Raw genomic sequence first — 26,993 nt, 5'->3', positions numbered from 1 at the left:
GCTTTTATCACGTATTTATAGTGAAAGTCATATTTCTATCTCAAGTCTTTGCTACAGTCCTTCATAAGAAGCTAAAGTTTAAGCCAGAAGAATAGTTATATTTTAACAACTTTCTTTTCCTGTTTCCCTTAGCCTTCTTTCATTCATTTTTTCCTTGCAAAAGTAGGGAGAAGATTGTATAGAAGAGAGGGTGGAGTGGGTTATGGATATAGAAGGCAGCTAATCCTGCTTTTTGACACTTAAAAGGAGTAGTAGAAGTTCTGAAACAACAAAGACTTTCACAGGACAATGTTTACAAATACAAAAAGTCCATCTTACTTTAAAAAAAAGCAAAAAGCATTAAACTAATTCTGTTCTACAAATAGATACTAAACTGCAGATGATTTTCGTCTTTTGTCTCTGTTGTTAATCCTTAAATGTGTTTTCTTTTCTCCTCTGTCATAAAGAGTCTTATAAATCCTACAGAATTCATGTTTCTGCACATACGGATTTTATTTTTAAAGTGAACCCAATTAGTATCACTGAGTACTTGCTCATTAAATTAAATAATGCCTTACTGCATGCCTAAGAAAAGAAGGGAGAAGACAGAATAACCCTTACCATCAATCAAAGTGGAGAACAAGAGCTGGACCATGTGTTGTACTCTGGTGGCTTACAAATTTTGCTACTTTCCTTCAGGGTGTCTGTTCAGATCTACTTCGTAGCAGCCACCATCCCAGCAGACTTTTTGAATCAATTGATGTTTTCTCTTGATGGTATTTTTATTTTTGATTCTGAATTGAAATGTTGTCATGCTTCTCATGCAGCATGTTTTCATTTAAGTGGTTGTTTCTTTAATTAGGAATATTGTCTTTACTGCTCAGCTCTCCAGCTCAGTGCACGAAGTCTTTGGAAAAGCTGATGTCAGGGTTCCTGAAATGAATAGTTCTGAAGTGCAGCCGGAGGCTTTGGGGAAGCAGCACTTTCTGAATGAAGTGATGCTGTTCGGTGGATGGGGATGTGCTGCAGGCAGCTGTGGAGCACCCTGTGAAAAGAGAAGGTGCTGGCAGGGTCCTGTGAGACCTTTTTCAGGCGGTCCTTCCCCTTCCTCTCTCTCTTCCCCAGGGAGCTCTGCTTGTAGATGTCTCTTGTGAGATGCTTTGCCTGCAGTAAAGGCTTGGAGAATCTCTGCCAAGCAAAATGGATTCTTTAAAGGTTTTGTTGACAGCTCTTTTTCTCTCAGTTTATAGAGGAACTATAAACTCTAAGAAAAATCATGAGATTACTTGGTGAAGCTTAATAGAACTTCTGAAATTCCATTAAAAACATCTCTGCAATAGGGATAGAAATGTCTTATGCCAAGAAATTTGCTTGTGTGCGTGTATGTGGTTTGTATTTTTGTAGCTTCCCTAGAGATAATCTCTAAGTAAGTTGATCTTTATTTCACAAATGCATCTTGCACTTTAAAATGTATTTAATCTTTGCAGGCTTGGTAAAATGATCTTGTTTGAATGCTTTTAACTTACATTTCTTTATCACACTGTCATTCTTCCAAGAGCACTTCTCATCTTCAATTTAAATGATAGGATTCCTTTTATGTGAGCTGAAAGGTGTCACTTGACAAATTACAAGTGTTTTACTGAATTAATTGTGTTTTGGATGCTTCTTGCTTGGATTAATAGCCTGTTTTTGTTTGTGGTTCGTTGTTTTAAAACACTACCTCTTTGTTTTAAAACATCACCTTCAAGTCATGTAACTTCCTTTGTGTTTCATCACTTCTCGTGTGCAGCCTAACACTATAAATTCTCACTATTTTACTATGAAAAGCCAGGTGTTTGAAAGCCTGATTTAATAAGCAGTGCACTTACTACACCACTTCTGATATGACTCAAGATCATGACTGGAAGAGGACTTGAGGGCTTTCAGTTGCTTGACTCTGCTGAACCTGCTAGTCATGATGAGAAAGGAACTGTTTCCATATCCTTTGCAGCTGAGGGACCCGCCAAGACCCGTGAATACCAGCCCACAGCTGGCCTGTCCTCTGGGAAGCTGCTGGATCTTGCCAGCTGTCTCAAGGCTTGGCATGTCAGGAGTCTTCCTGCCTCTGTTGGTGAGAGTAGCAGGATCTTGTGCGTGGTTAGCGCTCAGCTGCTTAGCCTGCCTCACTTCCTGCCAGGAAGTAGCTTTAAATCCAGGATTTCCGCGATTCCTGCCTAATTTCAGAGTGATGTGGCAGTGTCATCCTCCATGTGGAACAACCTTCTCTGCTGTTCTTGCCAGTGGCCTGATTGGGCCACCATGTTCTCACACTTAATGCTGTTTGTTCTCCTTGAATGTGTTTCAGCATCTTGCATTCTTGTATTCTCATACCTGTGCACAGCATTCCTTTGGAGAATCTGCAGTGACCTGATGCTGTCGTATTCCTGTAGTGTGGAACAAAAGCATAGAGAATGACAATCTGTGTGAGATGTACTCTGAGTATGGATTGACTTCAGATAAAGGCTGAAATTAGTAGGTATATCTGTTTTATTTTCCTTGAAGTCTGTTTTCAAGCTAAGTATTTAAAATACTTTACCAAAAGAACTAGTCTCAGCCTTAGGTTTTTTGCACCATCTTTTACCAAATCTTAAGAATTTCAGTTCTATCTCACCTTTCTCATTTGGCACAGGATATTCCAAAGGAAAAAGATGATAAAAGAGTCCTGATTTTCTTCTTTTATGATGTTGCAAGATCTGTTGGAGATCTTCATCGGTGGCAAGAATACAGCCTTAGTATGGTGCCAGATTTTGTTTATTTGTTTGTGTTATTGCTGAGAAACTATCAGTATGATTTCCCAGTTAAATCTGAAAAATACTTCATGGCTTATATAATGTCTGCAAGTGGCTGTGTGAAATAGCAGACCTGAATTTTCCCTTGAAAATATCTCATTCTCTTACTCTAAATGGATTAATTTGAGAGTCAGCTTGTCACATAGCACTACCTGAACTCACTCAAGGCATTAAGAAATTGTTGTCCATATTTGAAGACAGATACTGTGAATATCAAATGCATGATTTCAAACTTCCTTATGTTAGAATTACAGGAGAAGAAAAAAGGACAAATCACAAGCATAAATGTGGTAAACAGAATTTTTCCATGTTCTTCTCCTGTCATGGATGCTTTTGGTCCTTAAAATGGGCATTAATGTAGGAAGGATGTTAAAAAGGTTGATGACACTGTCATACATAAAGACATTTAGCTTGGTGACTCTGTTCTCCCGATTCCCAGCAGAGCAAGGCTTACTAAAAATAATAAAAAAGTATTTGCCTGAAAAGCTTCTTCCTCTGGTGTGCTTCTTAAGTATTTGAAACTGAGAGAGGTCAGACCATCCTGGCTGTCAGCCTTTCTATGATGTATTCAGAAATTTAGAACCTCTCATGGTGCAGAATAGGCACAAATATTCTTTCACTTTTGAGTTATAAGACATGAGTTGCCATCAGGATATGTTAATGAGCTTTTTACTTTTTTGGTTGAGGTGTGTGGTGAGCTGTTTTTTTCCCTTTTTTTAAAAAAGAAATTGAGTTAATCTTACTTTCAGAATCTTAAGAACCAATAGTAATATTTGAAACAAAAGACAATGTAGGAGAACCTAATGAGATTTTTCAGCTCTTTCAACTGGTGGCTTCCATTCCTACCAAGTAATCTAGGACCTCACCTAAAAATAAACCAGTGTTTATTTTGTAAACTCTGTAGTTTGTCATAAAGAAAGCTTCACAAATGTTTAGATACATTGAGAATTTTTGAAATAAATTCCTAGAGAAGAAAATTGTTCAGGAAGGGATCAAATAGATCAAATTGAATATGGAAATTTAGACATTTGATGTACATTTGCTTAATGGAGTGTTTTCGCATGTTGGCAGTCTGTTAGACTGGCGGGGGGGTGTTGTGGTGTGGTTCTGCTGAGTGATAGTCCTGCTGGTTTTAGGCAGAGTCCTGGTTTCTGTAGACTTAACCTGTAGAGAGACTTGATTTCTTTGGTTATGAGTTGTCACTGTGAGCTGCAGGGAAAGCAGTGTAGCCTCTGACTTAGGCCTAGAATGGAGATGGATCCTTTCTCCATGCTGCACTCTCAGGGGGATGGAATTTGAAGCTGATGTCTAGCAATGTACCCACATCACCCCTGTATCCTAACTCTGTATCAAAACCAAAGGTGCTGCTGTTGTGGTGCTGCCCCAGGTCCCATCTGGTGCTTTGGCTGGGCCTGCTGTGTGTTGTCCAGCTCCACTGTGCCTCTGCTCCCACCCCTGTGTCTGCTGTGTGTGTAGTGCCTCTTCTCTCTGCCTGTGGGAACATAGAGAGATGGAGGAAGGATGTCTGTCTGTCTGTCTGTTGGTGTGTCTGTCTCGAGGAGCACTGCGGAATGGGTAGGAAGGTTTATGGGCCTGGCGAATATGGTGAAGGAGACTGACTGCTCTGACTGGACATCCAGTGTGCCAAGGACAAGAAGAGTCCTAGAACTATCTTGTATATATAATAATTAGTAGAATGAGAAGATGCTGCCACTTCCAGCTTCACAAAAGCCTCCTGCTCTCTGCTAAAAGCCAATTAATAATGTCATGATACTTGTTGGAATATTGTGGATTGTATTGCTTTTCATGACTGGAATTTATATTTCCTCACTAATGCTCCTGCTTAGTGAGTAATGAAAGTGAATGTCTTTTATGAACAGTTTTGACCTTTCTATAGTCTTTATTTGATGTATAGCTTCAGTTATAGTCAGATTTTTATAGAATCACAGAATAGTTTGGGTTGGAAGGGACCTTTAAAGGCCATCCCATCCAACCTGGCCTTGAATGTTTTTCTGGATGTGGTATCCACCACCTCTCTGGGTATCTTGTGCCAGTTTCAGCACCCTCATTGTAACAATATTTTTCCTTGTATTTAGTCTAAATTGACTTTGTCTCCATTCAAAAGCATTATCTGTTGTCCTGTTGCAACAAAGTCTGCAAAAAAGTTCTTTCTCCACCTTAAAAGCTTCCTTTTAAGTAATGGAAGGCTGCAATAAGGTCTCCCCAGAGCCTTCTTTCTTTCATCCTGTTGGCATAGCAGAGATGTTCTAGCTCTTTGATAATTTTCTTCGCCTCCCCTGGACTTGCTCCAGCATATCCACATCCTTCTTATGTTGTGGCCCCAGAGCTGGATGTAAGAGTGCAGGTGGGGTCACAGGAGAGTGGAGTGGAGGGGCAGAATCACCTCCCTCAAGTGCTGCTTTGGATGCAGGTCAGTTTTCTCTCACTTGTGGATATTAAGATGTTCCAGGAACTGCAATGCCCTGGGGTAGCAGCAGTGGAAGGGCACTGAAAGGACAAGGAAGTAGGGAGAACAGGACCAATATGAAAGAGGTGTTTGTAAAAGACAGTCAAAATGGAAAAAGAGAGCAGAGCAAAGAGGGCATCCAGGAAAAAAATTAAAAGTTTTCTAAGGAATGAGAAGGAGGAATTAGCCATCATTTAATTACCATACTTCTGCCAGCAGTCAGAAGCACTGATTTGAAACCTTTTATTTGAAAGTGTTTAATTGTGTGCACAGATGCATGAAAGGAAAATCTTTTGACATTCCTCCAAGATATCCAACTTTTGGTTCTTACTCAGTATCAATTTTAGGACTGCATGTGTTTGTTGAGTACTGACTTGACTTCTTATAAAATGTTTTTAAGTAAAAAAATTTAAGCAAGCGCACCAATTGTAGATGTTTACTATTAAAACTTTCTTTGTAGGTAATTGCACTTAAGAATGAACATTGAAGACAAGCTGGGAGGATTATTTCTTAAATGTGGTGGCATAGACCAGATGCAGTCATCCAGGGCTATGGTAGGGATGGGTGCAGTATCTGACCAGTCTGGAGTATCGAGAGAACGGCAAGAGGCAGTGCTTCAAGATCGGACTATGCCGCACCAAGAAATTCTTGCAACAGATGAAGTGTTACAGGAAAGTGAACTTCGACAGCAAGAGATGATTTCACATGATGAACTCATGGTCCATGAGGAGACGGTAAAAAATGATGATGAAATGGATGCTCAAGATAGACTTCCTCAAGGGCTGCAGTATGCTGTTAATGTCCCTGTAAGCAATTTCTTTGTGAAATATTGGAGAGATTACTAGGAAGCTTGATCTGGTAGTCTAATCCTACTCTGGCAAGAATCTATTAATTGCTTGTTTGGATTTTGATTATCAAAATAATTATGTCATTTGCCTCTGGCTGTGGATAAATTTTGCCAATTAAGTATAATCTTTAAGTATCTGTTTTATAAATATTTTATAAGCAGGCTGTTACCATAGAACTAAAGCATTAAAATGTGCTCCTTTAAGGATATTTAATGTTCAAGGGTAACTACAAACCGGAATAAATAGCGTTGTTAGAAGGTGCATACTGTTTATGCTGTTCATAGTACTGTTTAGTTGCTTTTGCTATAGGAAGCATCTTGTATGTTTTTAAGGTATGTGGACGCTTAGCAATTGCATTCACACTGCAGGTTGGACTGTGACACTTCATACATGACCATAAATATGCCCCTCCACGATATCTCATAGAAGGCATACCTTGGCTTTCCCAGAGAGCATAGATATGACTTCCTTTTGAAAACAGAGCATCTGTCTGTAATGCAGCACATCATCACTGTTACCCTTCAAACATAAAGGACAGTTACCAGGGCTATAAAAGTAGATAGCCTTACACATGAAGAATAATCTTCAGAAACCCAGCACTGTTAAAACACTACTCTGTTAGCTATAGATCAGGTGGCTCAGGTGTTAGAAAAATGTGAGAGTATCATGGTCTTCATTAAAGTTCACATTAGATCAAGATTTTTAAATCTTTTTTTCTTTTTTTCAAAAACTTCATTAGAACTGGTCTTTTTTTTTCCTTAAAAATACTTATGTTTTAAATATATAATAAACTATTCCATTAAATCTTGCATTGACAACAGCATGGACTAAAGTAAAATAGGTATGAAAAACTGAATGGTTTTACAGATGGAAGTGATTTTAACATATGAACTGATCTCAAAATCACCACAGGTCAGGAAAAAAGACCTTGGGAGATGAATGAAAGGATACATCAAAATGTTACTGAGGAAATTAACTGTGCCCTTTTTGTTTAAGATACATATTAATTCTTTCACTTAAATTTCTGAAAGAGTGAAGCCAGAAGATAATTCCCTTAGGAAAAGGTTTTCTGTTTCAGCAGTTTGTCATCTTCTAAAATTGAAAAATTGCTTTTCTGTAGTGAGAACCTTACCTGAAACTGGCACTTGGTATCTTAACAGATCAGTGTAAAGCAAGAAATTACCTTTACTGATGCATCTGAACAACAGAAACGAGACAAAAAACAAATACGAGAGCCAGTAGATTTGCAGAAAAAGAAGAAAAGAAAACAGCGTTCACCAGCAAAAGTAAGACATTGATTTGGCAAAACCAAGATTAAAAGGACCTGAAGATTTGGTTGACTATGACTAATTTCATTAGCATTTGAACTAGTTAGGCTGGAAATTGTTTGTTTGCTCAGTAAAGATGCAGTTGAAGTTCACCAGAGACCCAAAACAAAACTGATATAACAGTGTTTTTCTTTGAACTCCTTTTAGCAACATGAACTCTTGACATATTTTAACATCTGTCTCTCCAGGCAGTTCTCTCTCCAAATATTTTTTTAAAATTATGAGTCAGTAGCTTTGTAGACCATTTATAAATCATTACTCTGTATCTATCTAATAATAGTTGTGCTTTTCTGTGAGCCTGATAATTTAATATGCTTCATGCATAGTAGTGAAAAGTTTCTAAAAAGAAAACTAAAATGTTAGTTTTGAAAATTCTAAAAAGTTTACTAATATATATAAAATAATTTACTGGTAGGGAAAATTCCTGTGGTCATAATCATCTTCATATATGTATTTATTTATATCAAGAGATTCTTACCCTAGCTGCTGGTTTGTTACTTAAAAATTTGTTTTGTAGATCCATTCATGAGAAGTATGTATCCCTGTATGTCTGAAAACAATTTTCTTCTGTTGAGAAGCATTTCAGATAAAACCAGAATCATTTCACCTCATGAGGTAGCAGTGTTATATCTTCTAGTAATTCCCCAAATCAGTATTAATCTTCAGACTTCAAATAGAACATATACAGGCTGCTCTGATAGAAGTAAATCAGTTCTATGTTACCACACAGCAGCATTAAAATAAGCCTATTCAGAAATCAACCCAGACTGTTTGTACATCAAAGGAAAACTCACTGTAATACAAAGAAAATCTCCCAAACCTCCTTTTTGTTGCCTTGGGAGCAGGACCCTCCAGTCCTCCTCAAAGCACTGTCAAATAATGTCGCACCTGCAGTATTCTTGGAAAGCTGAGAAATTGCTTCAGATTGGTGTGGAAGCAAGTTCCAAATGCTGTGCATTTTTTTCTCACTTTTCCCTTTGAGAGAAAAAGGAGATCTAGGTTGAGTACATCCAGAGATCACTTCCATGGAAACATGGCAAGGTAGAAGAGGCGTGTGCCCCTCTTTCTACAGACATGTACTTGCATGCTTCCTTTTTATCTCCCAGTCTGCCAGGGTTAGTCTTTTGTGATGACAAAAGATTGAAAAATGATCAGGAGAATTGTTAAACAGGTTTTTTTTTCAGTCTCTCTTCCCCTTTTTTCAGACCTGTCAGAGTAGAAAGGCAGAGTAGAAAAAAGCTGAAGGACTGACCTAGGTGAGAACCTACTGCAGTTTCTGTATTTCCAGAGTAGTGGGGTTGATTCTCCATCCATCAAGCAGCTGGAACTCTGACATATGGAAGTCAGTTAGCATCCTGAAACGTTATAAATTCTGTTGTATATCAATGCAGTGATCAGGTAATGAAGAAGTCATTAGGTGTCATGCCTCCTGTCTCCTGTTCCCTCTTCCACGCACACACACATGTGCACACACGGACGCACACGCACGCGCACACACACACGCACAAGCTTCTTTGCTTTGGTTAGGGAAGCTGCTCTGACAAAGTTAACTCTCATCATTTGACAGGGTGGTACAAGGAGCAGATTAAGTAGAAGAGCCTAGGTTTAGGATAACCATGAAATGAAGTGTATTTTCTGCACAATTATTGAAAAAATTCAATATAATATATGAAAAACATTTCATAACATGTATTTAAATTTGTTTTAAAGACGCAGTCGGCTTCATCAGCTGGATAGTGTCACAGAACAGAGTCTTTACAATTGTCTCTGTCTGTGACTGGAGCTGTAACACACCAATCTTACAAACGTATGAATGTGCTTGTCCTTCAGAGTGAATGCACAAGAATTTGTCAGTCTGAGACTTTCACTCTTGTTTTCATGCAGGAGAATTAAAAATTAAGTAGATCCTCCAGTATTTGCTACTATTTCAGATATACTGTTTCCGTTATTGACTCTCTCTTTCTCATCGCTGTCATTATCATAAAACCTAAAATGCTATAGCTAATCAAACTGCAGATGTGTTTTCCCAGCATACTTTTATTTTTTGTTAATAACAAGGGACTAAACTGTATTATTTAAGATTTCTTAAGCTCTTCTTTATAGCTGTGTTTGCAGTTAAGCAAGACTTTTATATATGTAATTTGTTTACTGGTTTTCATATTCTCTTGCCAGAGATAGTAGAGATTTTGGGGTTTGGCTTAGTTTTCTATTTTTATTCTTTTTGACAAATTAGAAAAAACCTGTGATTAGCTTTATTGAATAAAGTAGATGTGGTGTATTTTTTTTAACTTTTTTTAGCTTTATATAAATAGCAGCTTTGTTTGATAGCAAAGTAATTGAGTGTGGCAAGTTGAAGTCATCAAGGAGATGCTTTAATATGTATATTAAGTGAGCAATACTTTATTGAGTCAAAAACCTGAAAATGGAGAAGAATAATACTATTCTCTTGGTTGTTTGGCTTTGGGATTTTGGTTTTTGAAATACAATTTTACCTTTGAGTCTATTGGTATTATATAGATGTAGATAATATAAGCTGGTTAAGCTTTAATGACTTTTAGCAAACATTCAGAGTTGTGATTTGAAAAAAAGAGTATTACTTTTCACTTTTGCTTTAAAATACAATTGTTCATGGTTTAGTCCCAAGAGTGGTTTGATTACTTTGCATTCTTTCCAACAGACGGACAAAATAAACAGTAGTGTATAAAGTGACTCAGCTGTGCCTAGGGAAGCTCTAAGCTGATTTTCCATGAGCTGCTTTTGTCTCTGTCCTGTTGAAATATCTCTTAATGCACAACGAGACACAAGTTGGATTGGACTGCAATTGGAAATGTGTATTAGAAGCTTAACGCATAGTTTTGTAGAAATTAGCATTGTTTTACCTGAAATATTTACATTTGCTGCATCGAAAAATTAATGTTTTTTTTTTTTTGTAGTTAATAAGACATCTTTAGAGGGTAGTGTGAGAACAAATTTTACTCTTTTTAAAATAGATCCTTACAATAAATGAGGATGGATCACTTGGTCTGAAAACCCACAAATCTCATGTTTGTGAGCATTGCAATGCTGCCTTTAGAACCAACTACCATTTACAGAGACATGTCTTCATTCATACAGGTACTGCTTGACTTCAAATTTGTCTTTTCTACTATATAAAGAGTTGTTTACTTATGTTAAAAATGTTTTCAGCTCTATGCGAATTTCAGTTTTAAGAGTGTAGCTAACTTGGCATCTAAGCTTAGAGATTCCATGCACCAAAGTGTCAAAAGAATATCAGGGAAAAAGTCAACATATATTTAATAAACTGAAGAGCTAAATGTTTACAAGGTTTATTTTCTTTCTTTATCAGAAAGTAATGGGTTGACTTGTAGCCTAAGTGCCAAAAATTGACCCCTGTGTAAAATGTGCTGCGGCTGCTTATTTGTCTGATGAGGTATCTCTCTGTTCAGAGAAGTGAAAAGGTACTTACTGTTATAATAGCTTGCCAGTATCCTGAATGCAGTCTATGCCAGCATCCTGATTGATCTTGCTCATGAGGAAATTACAGCCATTCCAGATCACTCTTCCTTGCTAGTCTTAATGTGACTCTTAGGATCATGGAGAGAACTCTGCAGTTCATAAACGTAGCAAGGCAAATGTTTTTTGGTATCAGGGTGTTTTTGGAATTCGCTCAGATGCTGGTGTTTTAATAGACATTTTAATATCCTCGAAAATAGTTATCAGAAACAACAGTGTGTAGTTATTAACTTATGGATGTGGAATTATATTGTTCAAGGTGAAAAACCATTTCAGTGCAGTCAGTGCGACATGCGTTTCATACAGAAGTACCTGCTACAGAGGCATGAGAAGATTCATACTGGTGAGTATAGTGCCTTGAGTATCTTTACTGGCGTGCTTAAAAACTGTTTCCCCACTCAGGCAAGGTTTCTGGTAATAAATATGCAGCCTAAAACCCTGTCGTAGTTTGTTTTAATTTAACACGTGTTATAAAGTTATGAATCTTTTAAAAATAAATCAGTTTTGTGCTTTCAACTTGTTCCACTTTCCTTTGGCTGTAAAATGAGTATGAAGTCCAGTAAGCAGATCTGAAAGTAGTTTTCTATAAATAACCCCAGAGCAGCAAATCCTGAAGTTTGTGCATTCATAAAAGTCAAAGTTCGTTAAGCAGTTCTGTCTTCCGTTGTATCAAGTTTATTCAGACAAGAGGAACTTCCAAATTACATTTCCATAGATTTATTTGTTTGTTTGTCTGTTTGTTTGTATTTGAATTTGATGGAAAAGTGCCAGGACTAAAATGGCCAAAATGCCTAACCCCAAAGGTATTAGTATCAGCTTTTCTTTTCACTTTTTTTCTTCTTTTAGGTTAAATTCAGAACTGTGCAAAAAAGAAAATCTTAGTTTAAAAATATGCAGTTTAGGTCAAGTAAGGCCCAAAGCTTTAAGCCAAAGAAAGTCAAAGTTTATATATATTTGTTTTTTAAAAATCTTGTTGCACCACACAGAACCACATTGTTTAACAGGTTTGGTTTCATTGGGTTTTTGGCATTTTGGTGCATGGCCTTTCAATCCCTCTTTAAATATTTTGTAATATGGTCCCTTTTGGACTAGATGCCAATTTCTCAGCCTCTTTTTCAGAAAAGCAGAGCTGGTGAATGTGCACAGTGTTTCTTGGCTGTAGCATTTAAATGGATATGAAAGCTACTAACACACAGTGCAGTGTGTGCATGTTCAAGGGTTGAGAGGGAGAAAAAACTCTGCAAAATGAATTTTCAGAGCAGTGTACAGGGAGTTACATGCACAAATGCCCTGTTGTTTATGAGATTTTTGTATCCTAGGTTGCCATGAGTCCAGACTAAGTAGGTTTCCTTCAGCCAGTCAGCCACAGAAGAGTCTTCCATTCTTCTGTCCAATGTCTTTGTTCTGCTCCTAGTCTTTCCTCTGGCTCTGAATTGGTGAACCATGCTGCCTCCACTTTGTGTAGATACTTATTCTTGAAAAGAATGCTCATTCAGTCTCTTCCATCCATCTATCTGCCCCCCACCCCCCCCAAAAAGGCAAAATTTTAAGTGCAGTCTTCACATTTTTAGATTTTCTTTTTTTTTTTTTTTTTCCACATGAAGATTATTCCCTGTACGTGGCTTTGAAAATGAGAGTCTGGGCAATATAGTTAATTAACACTTGACTGCAAATATTTTATTAATTGATTTAATTATCTTCTAAAATTTAGCTTCTAGCTGTAATGAGAAATCTGTGTCAATTGTAAGCTTTGGAGGGAGGGGATGGATGTGGTGGGATTGCAGGTTTTTATGCCAGCTCTTAGATATGCTAATCTTTATTTAGCAGAGAAAAAGGTGCCATTTAACTAATTAACCATATTGTTATCTGACTTTTTTTAGATAACTGTGTTTCTTCCTTTTCTCAGCATCCCGAGGTATAGTTTGGTTGTTTCTCAGAAAATAGAAGATGGTGCTTGTTTTTAAATTGTTGAATCATGGATGTTTTTCTAGGTGACAGCTAGTAATGATTAGGAGAAAACACATAAAACTGCTTCCAGGAGTGGCACATTTTTTTCTGAAGGCTGTTTAGTTAACAAGGATTTAACTGGTGTTTAATTTTTGGCTTCAGCCAGTTATAGTGTAGCTAATTGTCACTTTGCATACCTGTCTGTGCTTTCACCTCTCTGTGACAGTGATCACTACTGGCCCTTAGCTGTTTGTGTAGTCACTCTGTTGCTCAGGGCTGCATAACTAAATCTGTCCAGAAAAGCTGAATTTTCAACTTGCTGCTCTAACAAGGTGAGCAGTGGGTTGGTGTTTTACTTTGATGAGAGTAAAGATTTGTTTGTATTATTCATACCCTTTAAAAAAATGTTTCTTTACTTTATTCAATACTGCTTTAATTTTACGTTTTTATTTCCAAGAATGACCACTTTTAGCACCAGCTTTTGTTCAAAATACTGATGTGGAACAGGAATTCTCTTACTCTTTTAAAGATTTTTATCAAATTTTCCAGTTTATTTTAAACCAAGCAAAGAGAGTAGTAACAGGTAGAAGCCCCATTTTATGCCTGTTACAAGCCCCCAATTTACAGGTACCCCAGCTATTTCCAGTCTAATCTGACTTTAGTTCTCTGAACCACTCCTTCAAAGGAAATGTTGTGAGGGAGTTAGGAAGCAATCAATGAACAGCCTTATTCTGTGTAAATAATTAAACAGTTGCATCTAAAAGCAGACATTGCATTAATACAAAATTTGTTTATAATTGTGTGTAGAGGAGAGCAGCAGTATTGGAGCCCTGCTGCTAAACTTGTCCCTAATGATACAGAAAATTGCTATTTTAGTTGTAAGAGAGGGAAGAGTCAGTTTACGAGGTTGGAGAAGATGCTGAATGTTCTTTTTATTTTTTTTCCCGAATATGTCTGCTTATTTTTTGCTTAGAGATGTTTCTATATACCTTACCCACTCATGTGTTCATCTGTCCTAATTGTGTAAGCCACCCTGCTTTCCATTTTAAACACAAAAACTAAGATTGCATAAAAAAAATTAAAACACCATTGGGCCTAAGAGTTCGAGTGCCTTCTTATTCAGTCATGCTGATTTTTTATAGCCTTCTTTGGTATTTTCTAATTTGTTTTTTGTCTGTTTAGACTTTAAAATGCCTGGGTTTATAATTGTTACAGCCTTCATACACCTAATATTTGTACTCCACTGGATGAATAGTTCTATTGCTTAGTTTTAATAGATTGCAAACATACACACAACACATGGGCTATTTTAATAAATAATGCATTAATTGTTGTATTATATTTTTAAATTTTGAGGGTTTTTTTATGCATCTGATTCTTTCCCACTCACGAAGATATTTCAGAAAAATGTGTCCTGGATTCTCCCTGCATTATCAAAAGACTGTTATTAATGATCTCCTCCATTTGCAATAGATACTCTTTGGAAAGTACAACAAAATTGCAGAAGGCATCTGAAGTTTTGGGCTTCTGCTAGGATGAAATTATTATTGGAAACCTATCTTCATATTAATTTTTAATCTTTTTCTAACATTATCTTCCATATGAAGATTAAAGCCAAAATTAAGTATGGTTTCAGTTTCATGGAAGTTTTCTTAATCTTACTTTCAGAGTGTTCTGGAATTCTACTGGAAAATATTATTTTCTGTACCGTGCTGAGTTAACTCCAGGGTAGTCTCCCCAGATTCTTCTCCCTGTTAAGGCATGGCCAGCAGTGCATTTATATGTGCCTTGAAAGTCTCCAAAATATCTGGTGACTGTAATCCACCTAAAAACCACAGACCCCTGTTTGATCCTTTTAAGCTGTGAAATGGGAATAGGTAGCTGGGGAGTCTTCTGCCAGCAAATAGCCAATTTGAGTAGGAAAATGTTAAGGAGCTCTGTGTGCATTCACTTACAGAAATGAGTGTAAGGCTGCAGGTAAGTGTATTAATGAAGTGTTCTGCATTTCCTGGGATTGCAGGATGGCTTCTTAGAGGGCTGTTGAAGGCCAGAACAGGACTCAGCTATCTTGCTTTAGGGCTGAGGATAGTTTTCAACCCAAACAGCCACCCCATCCTCTAAAATAAATCTAAGGTAGCTTGAAAGCAAGCTTTGAAGCAGTGTAAGGAGAGTTGTGTGAGGGGGCAGTTAAAAAACCCACAAAGCAGAATAGTGGAGGAAAGAGAAGACAGGAAGTAGCAAGGACTAAGTAGTAGTCTTCAGGAATGGAAGAGTTCCCATGTGTCAGACAAGAACAATGAGGTCTAAATGTCTTGCCTCAGTGTCCTGGAAATGGAAGGCAAGGATTGGAATTTGATTCAGAAAGTCTGAACAGGCTTGTTGAGAGTAAGGCACCGTAGTTGTGAGGGTGCCTAACAAATAAAGAGAACATGAAAAATGAACCTGGAGTTTGAAAGTTAAGAAATAGGCTAGAGAGGAGGATTTGCTTAAAGGCAGGATGAGAGGGAATGATATGATAGGTGTTATAACTTACAAGGGATTTTGTAAAAAAAGCAAAATTTGATGGTGCTTATTAATAAGCAAGAAATGGTAAAGTTCTCTAAGTCAAGAGAGTGCTGGGGTTATGAGCCTGTAGAAAAAGAACTGATAGAAGCTGAGAGATCTGACGACAGAAGATAATTTGATTTAGGAGAGAATAAATTGGAATAATTTCATCCAAGAAGGGGATTGGCTGAGAAGCCACATGGAGAGGTAAGAATTAATAATTGGAAATAGGACATAGGCTTACAAAGAGAGAGATTTAGAAATTGCTTGGAATTAAGGAAGTTGAAACTCTGGGCATTAATGATCTGAGTAAGAGCACATATGTGGGCGATACAGATATTTTCCATTCTAGTTTCTATAAATACTGTAACCTTACTTTAAGGTACTGTATTCCCATTTGTAGAAGGATGTGGATAAATTTCTCTATTCTAAATGGAAAATACAAACTCTGTCAACATTTTAAATAATAAAATCTATTAATGTAAAGTTTTAAACTTTAACAACTAATTGTTGGTAATTCAACAGTTCATAACATAATTAGTAAGAATAAAAACTACCCCAGAAAATACCAACTTAGTCTGCATATTTCTGGAAACAAGACATAAATGGTTCACCCCCCAAAAATCAGTGCAGTGCAGTAGCCAGAACAAAGAGGGTCTTGACAGATGCTGACAAGACAATCTCTGACCTCTATATCAGTCCAAAAGATTTCATAGTAAATACTAAGAGGAGAGATCACTCTTGTTCAGGGTAAGTTCTAGTAAATAATAGTGGTGTTCTATAAAAGAAAAACTAACTTTTCAATGTATTTGAAATTTTTAGGCTTTGTCAGAGAAACCTAGAAAAAATACCAGTGAAGATGTAAGGCAAAAGTTAAAAGAAATAAAAATAGAGTTGCTCTCTGCTCAGAAAGAATCATTACAGGGTTTCTTTGTGAGGAAAAATAAGGGGGAGAACTGAAGATGAATTCAGGGCAGTGCATATTGTCTGAACAAGTATCTCCTGAAAGTAAAGAAAAAGCCAAAAAACCAAAACAAGCAAACAAAGCAACCAAAATGAGAAACCTGTAAGTATGCAAACACCAGTTCTGCTACACTGGTTTCTGGGGTTTTGATTTAATTTAAAAAACATTTTAAAATTAGTTCCTAAAAAAATAAAGACATTTGGGTTTCAACCAAAATAGTAGGACCTTTTTCAAATCAGTTCTCTCAATTCCACATGCAGATAAGGGAAAAAATATGGAAAAATAGAAAGCACTCTCCAAAATGTTATATTCAAAGTTTGGAAATGCATTAATTTTCCTAGAAGGGATGGGTTTGAGTTAATGAGTTGGTGAGAGGATTGAGGCATTTTTATGCAGTTTTCTGCCCTAAAAAATGCATACTGTAGCAACAATTCAGGAAGACCGTCTTCACAGTTCTTAATTTGTTAGGTGTAAGACATACCTGCAGTTGCATTAGAAAGGAGAGTAAGGATTTAGTTTTAAATGTGGTTTTTTTTTAGGATAAAAACTTAAAGTCATTTGAGGCATCAGCAACTGAGTATTGGAAAAATAGTGGTGTAAGCAAGCCCTGTGTTGTTTTTCAATAGCAATAGACTAAATCCTCTTACTGCTTCTAATAGAGAATGTAGTATTTGACCTGGTAATTTTATGGAAAAATGGTGATTTATTCTTTTAAGATTAATATTGCTATGTTTTTTATCAGGTGAAAAGCCATTTCGTTGTGATGAATGTGGTATGAGGTTTATTCAGAAGTATCACATGGAAAGGCACAAAAGAACTCACAGTGGAGAGAAGCCTTACCAGTGTGAATATTGTTTGCAGGTAAGATGATGTAGTGATTGAAAACCAAAACACCAGTCAATTCCCCAGTGTTGCAGATGGGGCTTTCTCCATTTTATACAAATAAATACAGAATTAATGTTTTTTTCTGTCAAGATGGGCTATCTTGGTGCACAGATGGAGCAGAGTTGCATCTGGATTTGCTTGATTTTATTGACTGTATACTCTTGTTTGACATTTCATTAGAAATCGGTAAAGTGGGTGAATCATCAAGTAAATTTGTTAGAATGAAAGATTTCTTTCTGCTAACATATTTATTTTTACATAATAATAATAATAATAATAATAATAATAATAATAATAATAATAGTAATCACCACCAACATCTTTTTCAGTATTTCTCCAGGACTGATCGTGTGCTGAAACACAAACGTATGTGCCATGAGAACCGCGAGAAGAAACCCAACAGAAGTGCCACCAAAGTTGGCTTTTTGCCATCAGAGGAAGATTCTGGTTTCTCCACGCCTCTGAAAGACAGCTCCTTGCCAAAGAAGAAAAGGCAGAAAACAGAGAAAACAAAATCTGGGGATAAGGAAAGTACAGATAAATCAGAACACAAGAAGGACAAAAATGACTATTTGCCTTTGTACTCTTCTAGTACTAAAGTAAAAGATGAATATATGGTAGCAGAATATGCTGTGGAGATGCCACATTCTTCAGTCGGTGGATCGCACTTAGAGGAAGCAAATTCTGGAGAAATACACCCACCAAAACTTGTTCTCAAGAAGGTCAACAAGAGGAGTCTAAAGCAGCCACTTGAGCAAAGTCAAACCATTTCACCTTTATCTACATATGAAGACAGCAAGGTTTCAAAGTATGCCTTTGATCTTGTGGATAAGCAAAGTTTACTGGACTCTGAAGGTAATGCTGACATTGATCAAGTCGACACATTACAGGAAGGGCCCAGTAAACCTGTACACAGCAGCACTAATTATGATGATGCAATGCAATTTTTAAAGAAAAAGAGGTATCTACAAGCAGCTAGTAACAACAGTCGAGAATATGCCTTGAATGTAAGTACCATAGCATCTCAACCTTCAGTAACGCAGGCAGCTGTGGCCAGTGTCATTGATGAAACTGCTACAGCCTCAATACTAGACACACAGGCACTGAATGTTGAAATTAAAGGTAACCATGACAAAAATGTCATTCCAGATGAGGTACTGCAAACTCTGTTAGATCATTATTCACACAAGGCTAATGGACAGCATGAGATCTCTTTCAGTGTGGCTGACACGGAAGTGACCTCCAGTATATCCATCAATTCCGCTGAAGTATCTGAGGTGACCCAATCTGAGACGGTTGGAACAAGCTCTCAAGCTTCCTCATCAGATAAAGCTAGTATGTTACAAGAATATTCAAAGTTTTTACAACAAGCTTTGGACAGAACTAGCCAAAATGATGCCTATTTGAACAACCCGAGCCTTAATTTTGTGACTGATAACCAGACTCTTACCACCCAGCCAGCATTTCCTTCCATGGAGAAGGTCTACACATCTATACCCGTCAATAGCTTTCGGTCGGGAATGAACTCTCCATTAAGAACAACTCCAGACAAGTCTCACTTTGGACTAATGGTTGGTGATTCTCAGCACCCTTTTCCCTTTTCAGGTGATGAGGCAAATCATTCTTCTTCCTCCTCTACACAGGACTTCTTGGATCAAGTAACTTCTCAGAAGAAAGCAGAGGCACAGTCTGTTCATCAAGCATATCAAATTAGCTCCTTTGAGCAGCCCTTTAGAGCTCAGTACCATGGGGCAAGAGCTGGAATATCCTCTCAGTTTAGCACTGCCAATGGACAGGTGAACCTTCGGGGACCAGGGACAAGTGCTGATTTCCCAGAATTTCCCTTGGTGAATGTAAATGATAGCAGAGCTGGGATGACTTCTTCACCTGATGCCACAACGGGCCAGACTTTTGGCTAAGAAATCTTTGTAAATAATACTGGCACTTTAGAACACATTTGTCAAAAGGGGGTTGCTCTGTATAAGATGGAGTTCTGTACAGCTTTTAAGAGCGCTATGTTAAAACAAAAGTAAGCTGATATTAGCAAGACCAATAACTGCTTCTTTTTTCTTTTTTTTTTTTTTTTTTTAAATTTTGGTTAGCCATCAGTCATTTAACTGCCTGATGTTGGTGCCCTTATCAAAGGCAGTTTATTATTCACTTGTTTGAATCCAGAAAATATTTTACCTTCTATGAAATTTTAAAATAAACAAAATCCCCAGGTAAGACTTTTCCCCCATGATTGTTTCCTTGCTGGTTTCCTTGTATGCTTTGGGAGGAGAGTTTATTGTCTGATACTATTCACATTGTCATTTCTAAGCTTGTCAGCATAGTCATTGCTCTTCAGCAGGGAATCAATGTGTACTAAACACACAGAATAAACAAGTACGTTTCAGAAGTCAAACAAATATGGCTTTAAAAGAAAGCATTTTCTAGAAAAATCTTCAGTCTCTCCCAAGATAATTTTAGACCATGTGCCCTTTACTTCTGCTTTGCATTACCTTGAGTTGTGTTTGGAGGGAAAGAAAGTGAATTCTGATAGACTAACTCTACTATTTAAAAGTCTAATTAATTTAAAATACTTTAAACACTTTTTTAAGCAAATGCCTAACTGCTAAAGCCTTTACTTCATTCCCGAAGTAATGTGTATTTCTTTGTACAGCTGAATCTAGATGTAACTTTTTAATGACTTTTTCATATGCAGAAACCAAGATTTTGAAGTTTTAGTTAAAATACTCTGTAGATGACATTCCCAATTGCAAAATGCTTACACAAACAGTGTATTCCAAGATTTAAAAGCTTAATTGTACCCTACCCTACGTACTCATAACGATTAACATAGAGCACTTAGCCAACCTTATAGTTTTTGATTTCTCAAAAAATAAAACCATTTTTAGATGTTTAGGTTTGATACGGTTGCATCATTTTCATTTCATACAGCAGCTCCAGTAATTCTTTTCAATATACTTGAGACTGGGTATTTTTAGCTTCTGTAAAAACTGTTTTAATTCTCTGTCTAGAATTTTGACAATTTCAATTATTAAATTTATTGAAATATCCCTGAAAGCTGAAGAAGTGGGCATTCAAATTCCCCATTTTTTAGTGTTTCCTTAGTAAAAGTCACTACAATTTTACCAACTCAAACTGGTGAATGATGCTAGTGAACAAGATTTCTTTTTCCAGCCTAGGAGAGTGATCAGAAGTTTTAATTGCATTTCACAGTATAAATAAACTGCAAAGTTTATCCCTGTACCATGAATATGTTTTTTTGAATAGTACTTTGTCTTGAAGTATACAGTATGGTACGATAAGTAGTTCTGTGTGCATTTTTAAGGTGGTAAGATTTGAATAGCCTAACTATTGTGTAGTTTAATTTAACAAGTTTCAGATTTTTGAACTGTATGTTCATTCTATTGCACCTTCCCTAAAGGGACACTGTCTGGTAGTTCAAGGCAGTTTAAGCCTCATGTAGGCTGATTAACCAGGGAAAAACACACATACACACACACACACGCACGCACACATGTAGGTAGGTGTGTATATGGTGGTTTTTAAAATAGGATTTCATCCAGGTTTTTATAGCACTGTTGCTAGCTGGTGTCTCTCAGACAAAGCCATCAGGTAGGAGAAAAGGCTGCATCTCAAGGGGCTAAAATATATTCTGTCTTTTAAGAAAGGACTTGAGCAGGACCTAGAACAGTTCCCACCTCTTACCAAAGTAGTAGCAATATTTTTCTGAATTTTCATTACCAGGAAACTGATCCCACTTTGTCTTTCCCCTAATGGTAGCACTACTACAGCACTAACTTTACTTGGTACAGTTGAGGGAGAAAGGGCATTTATTATCCATAGCCTGCTGCTTCTATTGGCAAGAATACATTTATATAAACTAATTTCTTAATACTTTTGTATAAGAAAGCAGGCTCTTTTGATTTGTTGACCCTGTGTGTAAAACAGTAAGGCATTTCAGCGTGCTATGACTTACTAGTAATTTTGTGTGAATATTTGGCCACGACTTGAAAAGAGTGGGCATCAAGGGAGAAAAGTAAATTCTTTATGGATTATTAATGATACATGTAAAGAAATTTCTTTGAAAGAATATTTTTAAACTGATTCGTGGTCTCTCTGTTTTTGTTCCTTTATGGTCAGTTTGGTTTTTTGATTTTCCATTCTGTGTTGCACAGAAATACAGAAAGGGTCCCTATATCCCAGGAAACCACCTCTTGTAAGGCATACTTTGTTTTCAGTGTTCATTTCCATGACATCCTAGCTTGTGGTGCCTGAATAACACTGTGTTGGCACTTTTGTTCCTATGCCCTGATGTTGCAAGGAGATGGCAATTGTACTATTTGTTAAATATGGCAAGGAACAAAAGAAAAAAAAAAAGGCTGGGTTACTACTGTGTTACTGCACTGCAGTGGGCCCATAGGGAGGTAAGAGGAATGAAGCCTCCTTCTCCCTAAGGGGTCTGACTCAGCTTTATTTAAGAAAAGTTGAGAATGTGATTGAGGACTCAGAGAGAGTGGCTCTCCCATGCCATGGTCACACTTGGGAATCACTCCGAGGATGTGAGGGAGCTGCTTACAGACTGAAGGAACTTGCTCTTCCCTGCAGCCACATGGGGATCACCAGAGGAACTGCTATTCCTTACATCACAGCTCATTGCCTAGCCTGCTGCTGAGCCATTCGAGCTGCACTCTGTGCCTTAGGACAGGCTGTGAAGTCCCGTCTAAGCCACAGGGACTGTCCTGTAGGGTTCTTCCATGTGTATGAGTAAAGCAGTTGTGTGAGTAGTTGATCTGCTGATGCTTGAAGCTTTCTGCACTGGAGGAGTTAGCCAAATATACTGCTGTGATTTCCTGAGTACATCCCCTTTTATCCTGGAATAAGTGTTTATGTAGTTCTGGGAGGTCTAGCTCCATAAAAAGCTCTTGCTTATTTAATAATGGCATTATTTAATAACATTTTTCACTGCTCGTGTTTTGCTTTAAATCTGCTGCAGATGCACACTCTTCATGTCGATCTGGTCATTTTTGTTAGTTTTCTGTGTATGTGTGGAAAAAAGCAGCTCTGTTCTTGTGCTGTCAGTATAAGGCTGGGGTGAGCATGGAGATTCCCCTGAGCTAACAGCAGGCATTCTTACCGAAAAGTCACGCGAGCACCAGATATGTGTGTGTGTGAGGTGCAATTTTGGGGATATCTACTAGTGATAGCGCAATGATAATTTTGAAAAAGAGGAAGTTGATGGCATTTATTACCAAGCTCTCTCTCTCTCTCTCTCCCTCTCTCTCTCTCTACATATATATATATACACATGCACTTATTAATAGGCCATATTTTGGTCCTAAATTACTTGACAGTGTCCCTTTTAGCATGAATCTTTTGATATGTTTTACCATTAATATAACAGACAATGAAGGAATCAGCTTGTAATGGTATACTAATAGGCATTTACATTTTCTTCATTTGATTTGAGAATGAATTAATCATAAATGACAAGTTTTGGGGAGAAGGATTAACCATGTGTATTACTGTATGTTGGTTTACAAATAACAACATAAACGATTTAAATTGGATGATAAAAGAACCATGTTTATGATCTTGTGTCTCCTAGTGTTGTCTTTAGGAAAAATATGTTTCAAGAAGAAAATAGGACAAAAAAGTGTTCATGTGAAATAACACTTGTATTATTTTTATATTGTACTTGTCAGTTTTTTTGAATGATGGGAGCTTTTCATTGTTAATTGAGAAGTACAGTAAAATCTTGCTAATTCGCTGACCTCTAAACAGAGCATCTGACAGGTTTCTACATCCCTAATGGTCTTTTCCCACCTCTCTGCAATGGTCTAAAAAGTACTGTAGCAAGGTCTCACACAATAATACTGTACTACTTCACCCAAGTATACTACAGCATCCATATTAGTATACTGGGAGGTAGAAGGAGTATTGAAAACTAAATTGCAATTGTCAAAATAAATGAACAAAGTACATTTTGTGATGTGACATCCTTGCTTTTGTTGCCTGCTTCTTCACTATTTTCAAAAATTGTAATTTGTAAAGGGTTTCTAAGGCATTGCTGCGAATTATTGGGGTTCTACTGTAACTTTTGGAGTTTATTCTGAAGTATTCATGTTCTCCTATGAAAACTTTCCACCTGAACAGATACGTTATATTCCATGCTTGATCAGAATATTTTTATAGTATTTGTATCATATGTAGTAACAATTTGAAATGAACCAGAATATTTGGATAAATTCACTCTGAATTTTGCAGCATTGGATTATATTATGTATGTATATTTGCTAACTAAATTTTCTTGGCTTTGGGAGCTTTGATTTTTATTCTTTGTTTGCTTGTTTTAATACCATTACAAATCGCAGGGAAAATCCGAATACTCCTGGGAATCCTTTTGGAAATGTTAACAGGCAGAAATATGTTTATGCAGTCGGTACCAGTACACATGTGAACTTTCAAATTACATGGTTGGTACTGAAGCAAATGAATAGTGTTGCAGTTTCCTAGAGTTAAATGTTTTACTAAAATGAAGCCTTGTAACTTTGAAAGTTCATTGGACTTAGGGTAATGCATGTTTATGTTAGGCATGTAATGCATTTAGCTGAAACTCACTTTGCAAAGGACAAGCACTAAGAAAGTATTACTGCTAGTGAAAAGACGTCTTTAATTTCAAATTCAAACTTCTGTTCAAGTTCAGTTTGCTTTGTGTCAGGGAAATAAATCTATAGTCGCTTTTGCTCTACTCAACATATAAAACCTTCTGTTTCCTTTTTAAAATTACATCTTTTGGTAGGAGACACAAACTGAGGCAAGCAAACATTTCTAAGAGTTGTTTCTTGCTTTCCTTAATCCAATGGATGGAAAGGTAATATTGTGTAAACAACATTATTTTATTTTTTTATGCAATATCATGCTGTAAATATGATTTATCAAATAAGGATGTACCTATGATTGAATCTTTGATTCTGCACAGCTAGAGTTTATATATAAATATAAATGTGTCTTGACAATCAAGGACTTATGTCAGTCTTCCTTTATGACGTTTCTTATTGTTATGCATTCCATTTGTTTGACTTGAGTATTTGTATTGTCTGTAAAGTATGTAATGTTTTTATAGCTTGTTTAAAAACAAACAGAAAACTCTGTAAATATGAACTGATCACAGTACTGCTCTGTTAGAAGGCATATGATGATGTACTGTTTGTAAGCAATAATACATGACAGTGCTAACTTGACAAGTAGCATAAGGATAAATTCCAAAAATACCTTTGGGAGTTAATAGCCTTGTTTGAGTTAATGAATATTCTTAATAATTTTTTTATAAATAAATTCAGATGTCCTCCTGCTGGAATATATAACATTGTTTACAGAGCACAATTTCAGTCACAGAGAGGACAGTCTTTAGATCTATGGCTTCATCCACTTTGAGTGAGAAATGAATGGCTTGGCTGCACTTCTGCGAGACGAGGAAGACTGCTAAGGTTGAATAGCTGTGTCTCTAAAGGATCAGAGATACTATTCTGCTTCTGTGCTGATTCCTGCCAGTTCCTCTACATAAATTTGGAGTCTTTAAGTCCTGATATTGAACTCATGAGACTTGGGCCACCCGTAGAAAGGAATAGTTCTCTTCTTATTTCATATGCAGATAAACAGTGAACTTTTGAGTCACCTCTTCCTTTGACTTGCATATTTTTCAAATTATGAGCTATGAGATGATGAGATGGGTTTATTCTGATAAACTAGATGTCAAACTTATAGTTTGAATTGAATAGGTATTAGACTGTACAGAGCAGCATATCTATTTGAACAGTCATCACTGCTTTAGAACCTCCCCCCTCCCAATTTATAAATGTATATGACCTACATTTTATAGAAAAAGAAATGTTTTTAAATGCTAGTCATTTATATAATATGTGCTTTGAAGGATTTGCTAGTCCACTTCTGTCACTTTTAGTACACTGGTATCTTTTATATGTAATGTATGCTTTTTATTATTATAATTATTATTATAATTATTATTATTGTAGACATTTCAGTAGGAGGAATTTTGCAACAGTATGAGGGGTTGAAATTTTCATTGTCAGAAATGAATTATACTGGACTTTGTCTGTGTAGTCTTGTCTTTCTTTAAATACTGTCTGGAAGGGAACTTGGTATTCAATAAAGCAAGCTACTTCCTTTTATTTTGAAGGCATACTATATAGTGCTGAATTGGATCGGAAAATGTAATGGATTTGAAGACAGAGAAATTAGTACAAAATCTGCTGTACAGAAGAAATTGTCTTATGAAAAACCTGATGATAATATATAGTGAAACACTGTTACAGTGAATTTCTGATATAGTGCTATTTTCCTGAAATCCATATGCCTTCTTTGTATTTCAGTTAATTAAAAAATGGTAATCTGTTTAGATAAATTTAGAATAATAGGTTTATTTCAATCATTATACAGTATTTCTTTATCCTACAACATCTGTTCCGTCCCTTTATCAGACAAAAGACCGTAACCTTAATTCCATCAGTTGGAGTATGTATATATAAATGAGAGATGATTTTATAGGAACCTGGAAAGTATGAATTTGCATATTCCTTATGTTTCTGACAGAAATCAGTATGTGAGTCTTTCATTATTCCTGTGAAATGAGGAATTTCCTGATACCAAGAAGAGAGTGAGTGAGTGTGTGTATGTGTGTGTGTGTGTGGGTCCATGGAAGATGTTAGGGTCTCAAGATCAAAAGCATAAAAGTATAAAAGGATTTAATTTAGCTCAACACATGACTTACATTTAATATGTAAAAGAAACATTTAAATTTCATAACTCAAAAAAAGACAAAAATAGTTTTGCAGGGAACAAAACTATTTGGATAGCAGGCTTGACCAAATGATTTTTTTTTTTTGTTAAACTTGATATATTTTAAATGATTCTATTTCTGCCTTTATTTCTGCCCTAAAAGCAACTTAAAATATTTTGGGAGTTACTCTTCCTGTTCATTTGACTGTGAGTGTAATTTATATCATGGTTTACAAAACGTGGCATGAAGGATTGGATTGTTTTATCTGTATAATACAATGAAAGTTTGCTTTTTTTTACATAATCATGGTGAATGGTATTGTATTCTTAGGACTGATTTATTCATTAAGTGACTTAATGAGTTTCATCACTTTTGACGTTATTGTTTTCTTATGGTTAACTTAGTCTTTTTGGGTTTATAATACCCTTCTATGTATTGTGATACTAAGGGAAGTTATGTTTTTGCTTTATTTTTAATTAAACTAATAGTTTGATAATTTATATTTGCAAATGATGCATTTTAAATGTGGTCACTTGCTGTTTGAAAAATAAAAATATAGAATACTGTTTTATGAATAGACTTAGCAGTATTTTTCATGTTAGATAATTTCAAAGAAAATCTGCTTTCTTAGTGAGACAGATGAAGGCATGTAAAAATACATATTGTTGTGCAAGAAGTGAAGTGAATACTTCCCAACAATTAAATGAAATATTTAAATATTTTATTTGAAACACACAGAACTTACTTGGGTTTTCTTCTCCTTTGGATCTCCTTGCCTCCTTTGATTATAGAAAACAGAATAGCTAACCTTAACTTTAATCTGGTTGTCTGAGAAGATTGCACTGATACCACTTAAGTAGAAACACATAGTGTTAGACCAGTTT

General features: G+C 36.3%; 1 protein-coding gene across 3 annotated transcripts in view; it reads left to right on the top strand.

Annotated features, from left to right (window-relative positions):
* ZNF148 (zinc finger protein 148) overlaps positions 1 to 26,684 on the top strand; it is a 41,085-nt gene extending 14,401 nt beyond the window's left edge. For 2 of the 3 annotated variants that reach the window (XM_088168324.1, XM_014871796.2), the window contains exons 2-7: positions 5,735 to 6,080; positions 7,283 to 7,408; positions 10,441 to 10,564; positions 11,223 to 11,306; positions 17,161 to 17,279; positions 17,633 to 26,684. In XM_088168324.1, coding sequence (XP_088024450.1) covers positions 5,751 to 6,080; positions 7,283 to 7,408; positions 10,441 to 10,564; positions 11,223 to 11,306; positions 17,161 to 17,279; positions 17,633 to 19,222 — 2,373 coding nt within the window. In that variant the 5' untranslated portion in view covers positions 5,735 to 5,750 and the 3' untranslated portion in view covers positions 19,223 to 26,684. The remainder of the gene's footprint in view (positions 1 to 5,734; positions 6,081 to 7,282; positions 7,409 to 10,440; positions 10,565 to 11,222; positions 11,307 to 17,160; positions 17,280 to 17,632) is intronic. The other variant, XM_088168325.1, reaches the window with a different exon arrangement.
* Positions 26,685 to 26,993: the final 309 nt, after the last annotated feature.

The sequence above is a fragment of the Sturnus vulgaris genome, chromosome 7 (assembly GCF_052056855.1).
Source record: "Sturnus vulgaris isolate bStuVul1 chromosome 7, bStuVul1.hap1, whole genome shotgun sequence".
Classification (NCBI taxonomy): domain Eukaryota; kingdom Metazoa; phylum Chordata; class Aves; order Passeriformes; family Sturnidae; genus Sturnus; species Sturnus vulgaris.
Note: the sequence above shows the minus strand (reverse complement) of the source record. Positions and strands in the feature narration are given on the sequence as shown.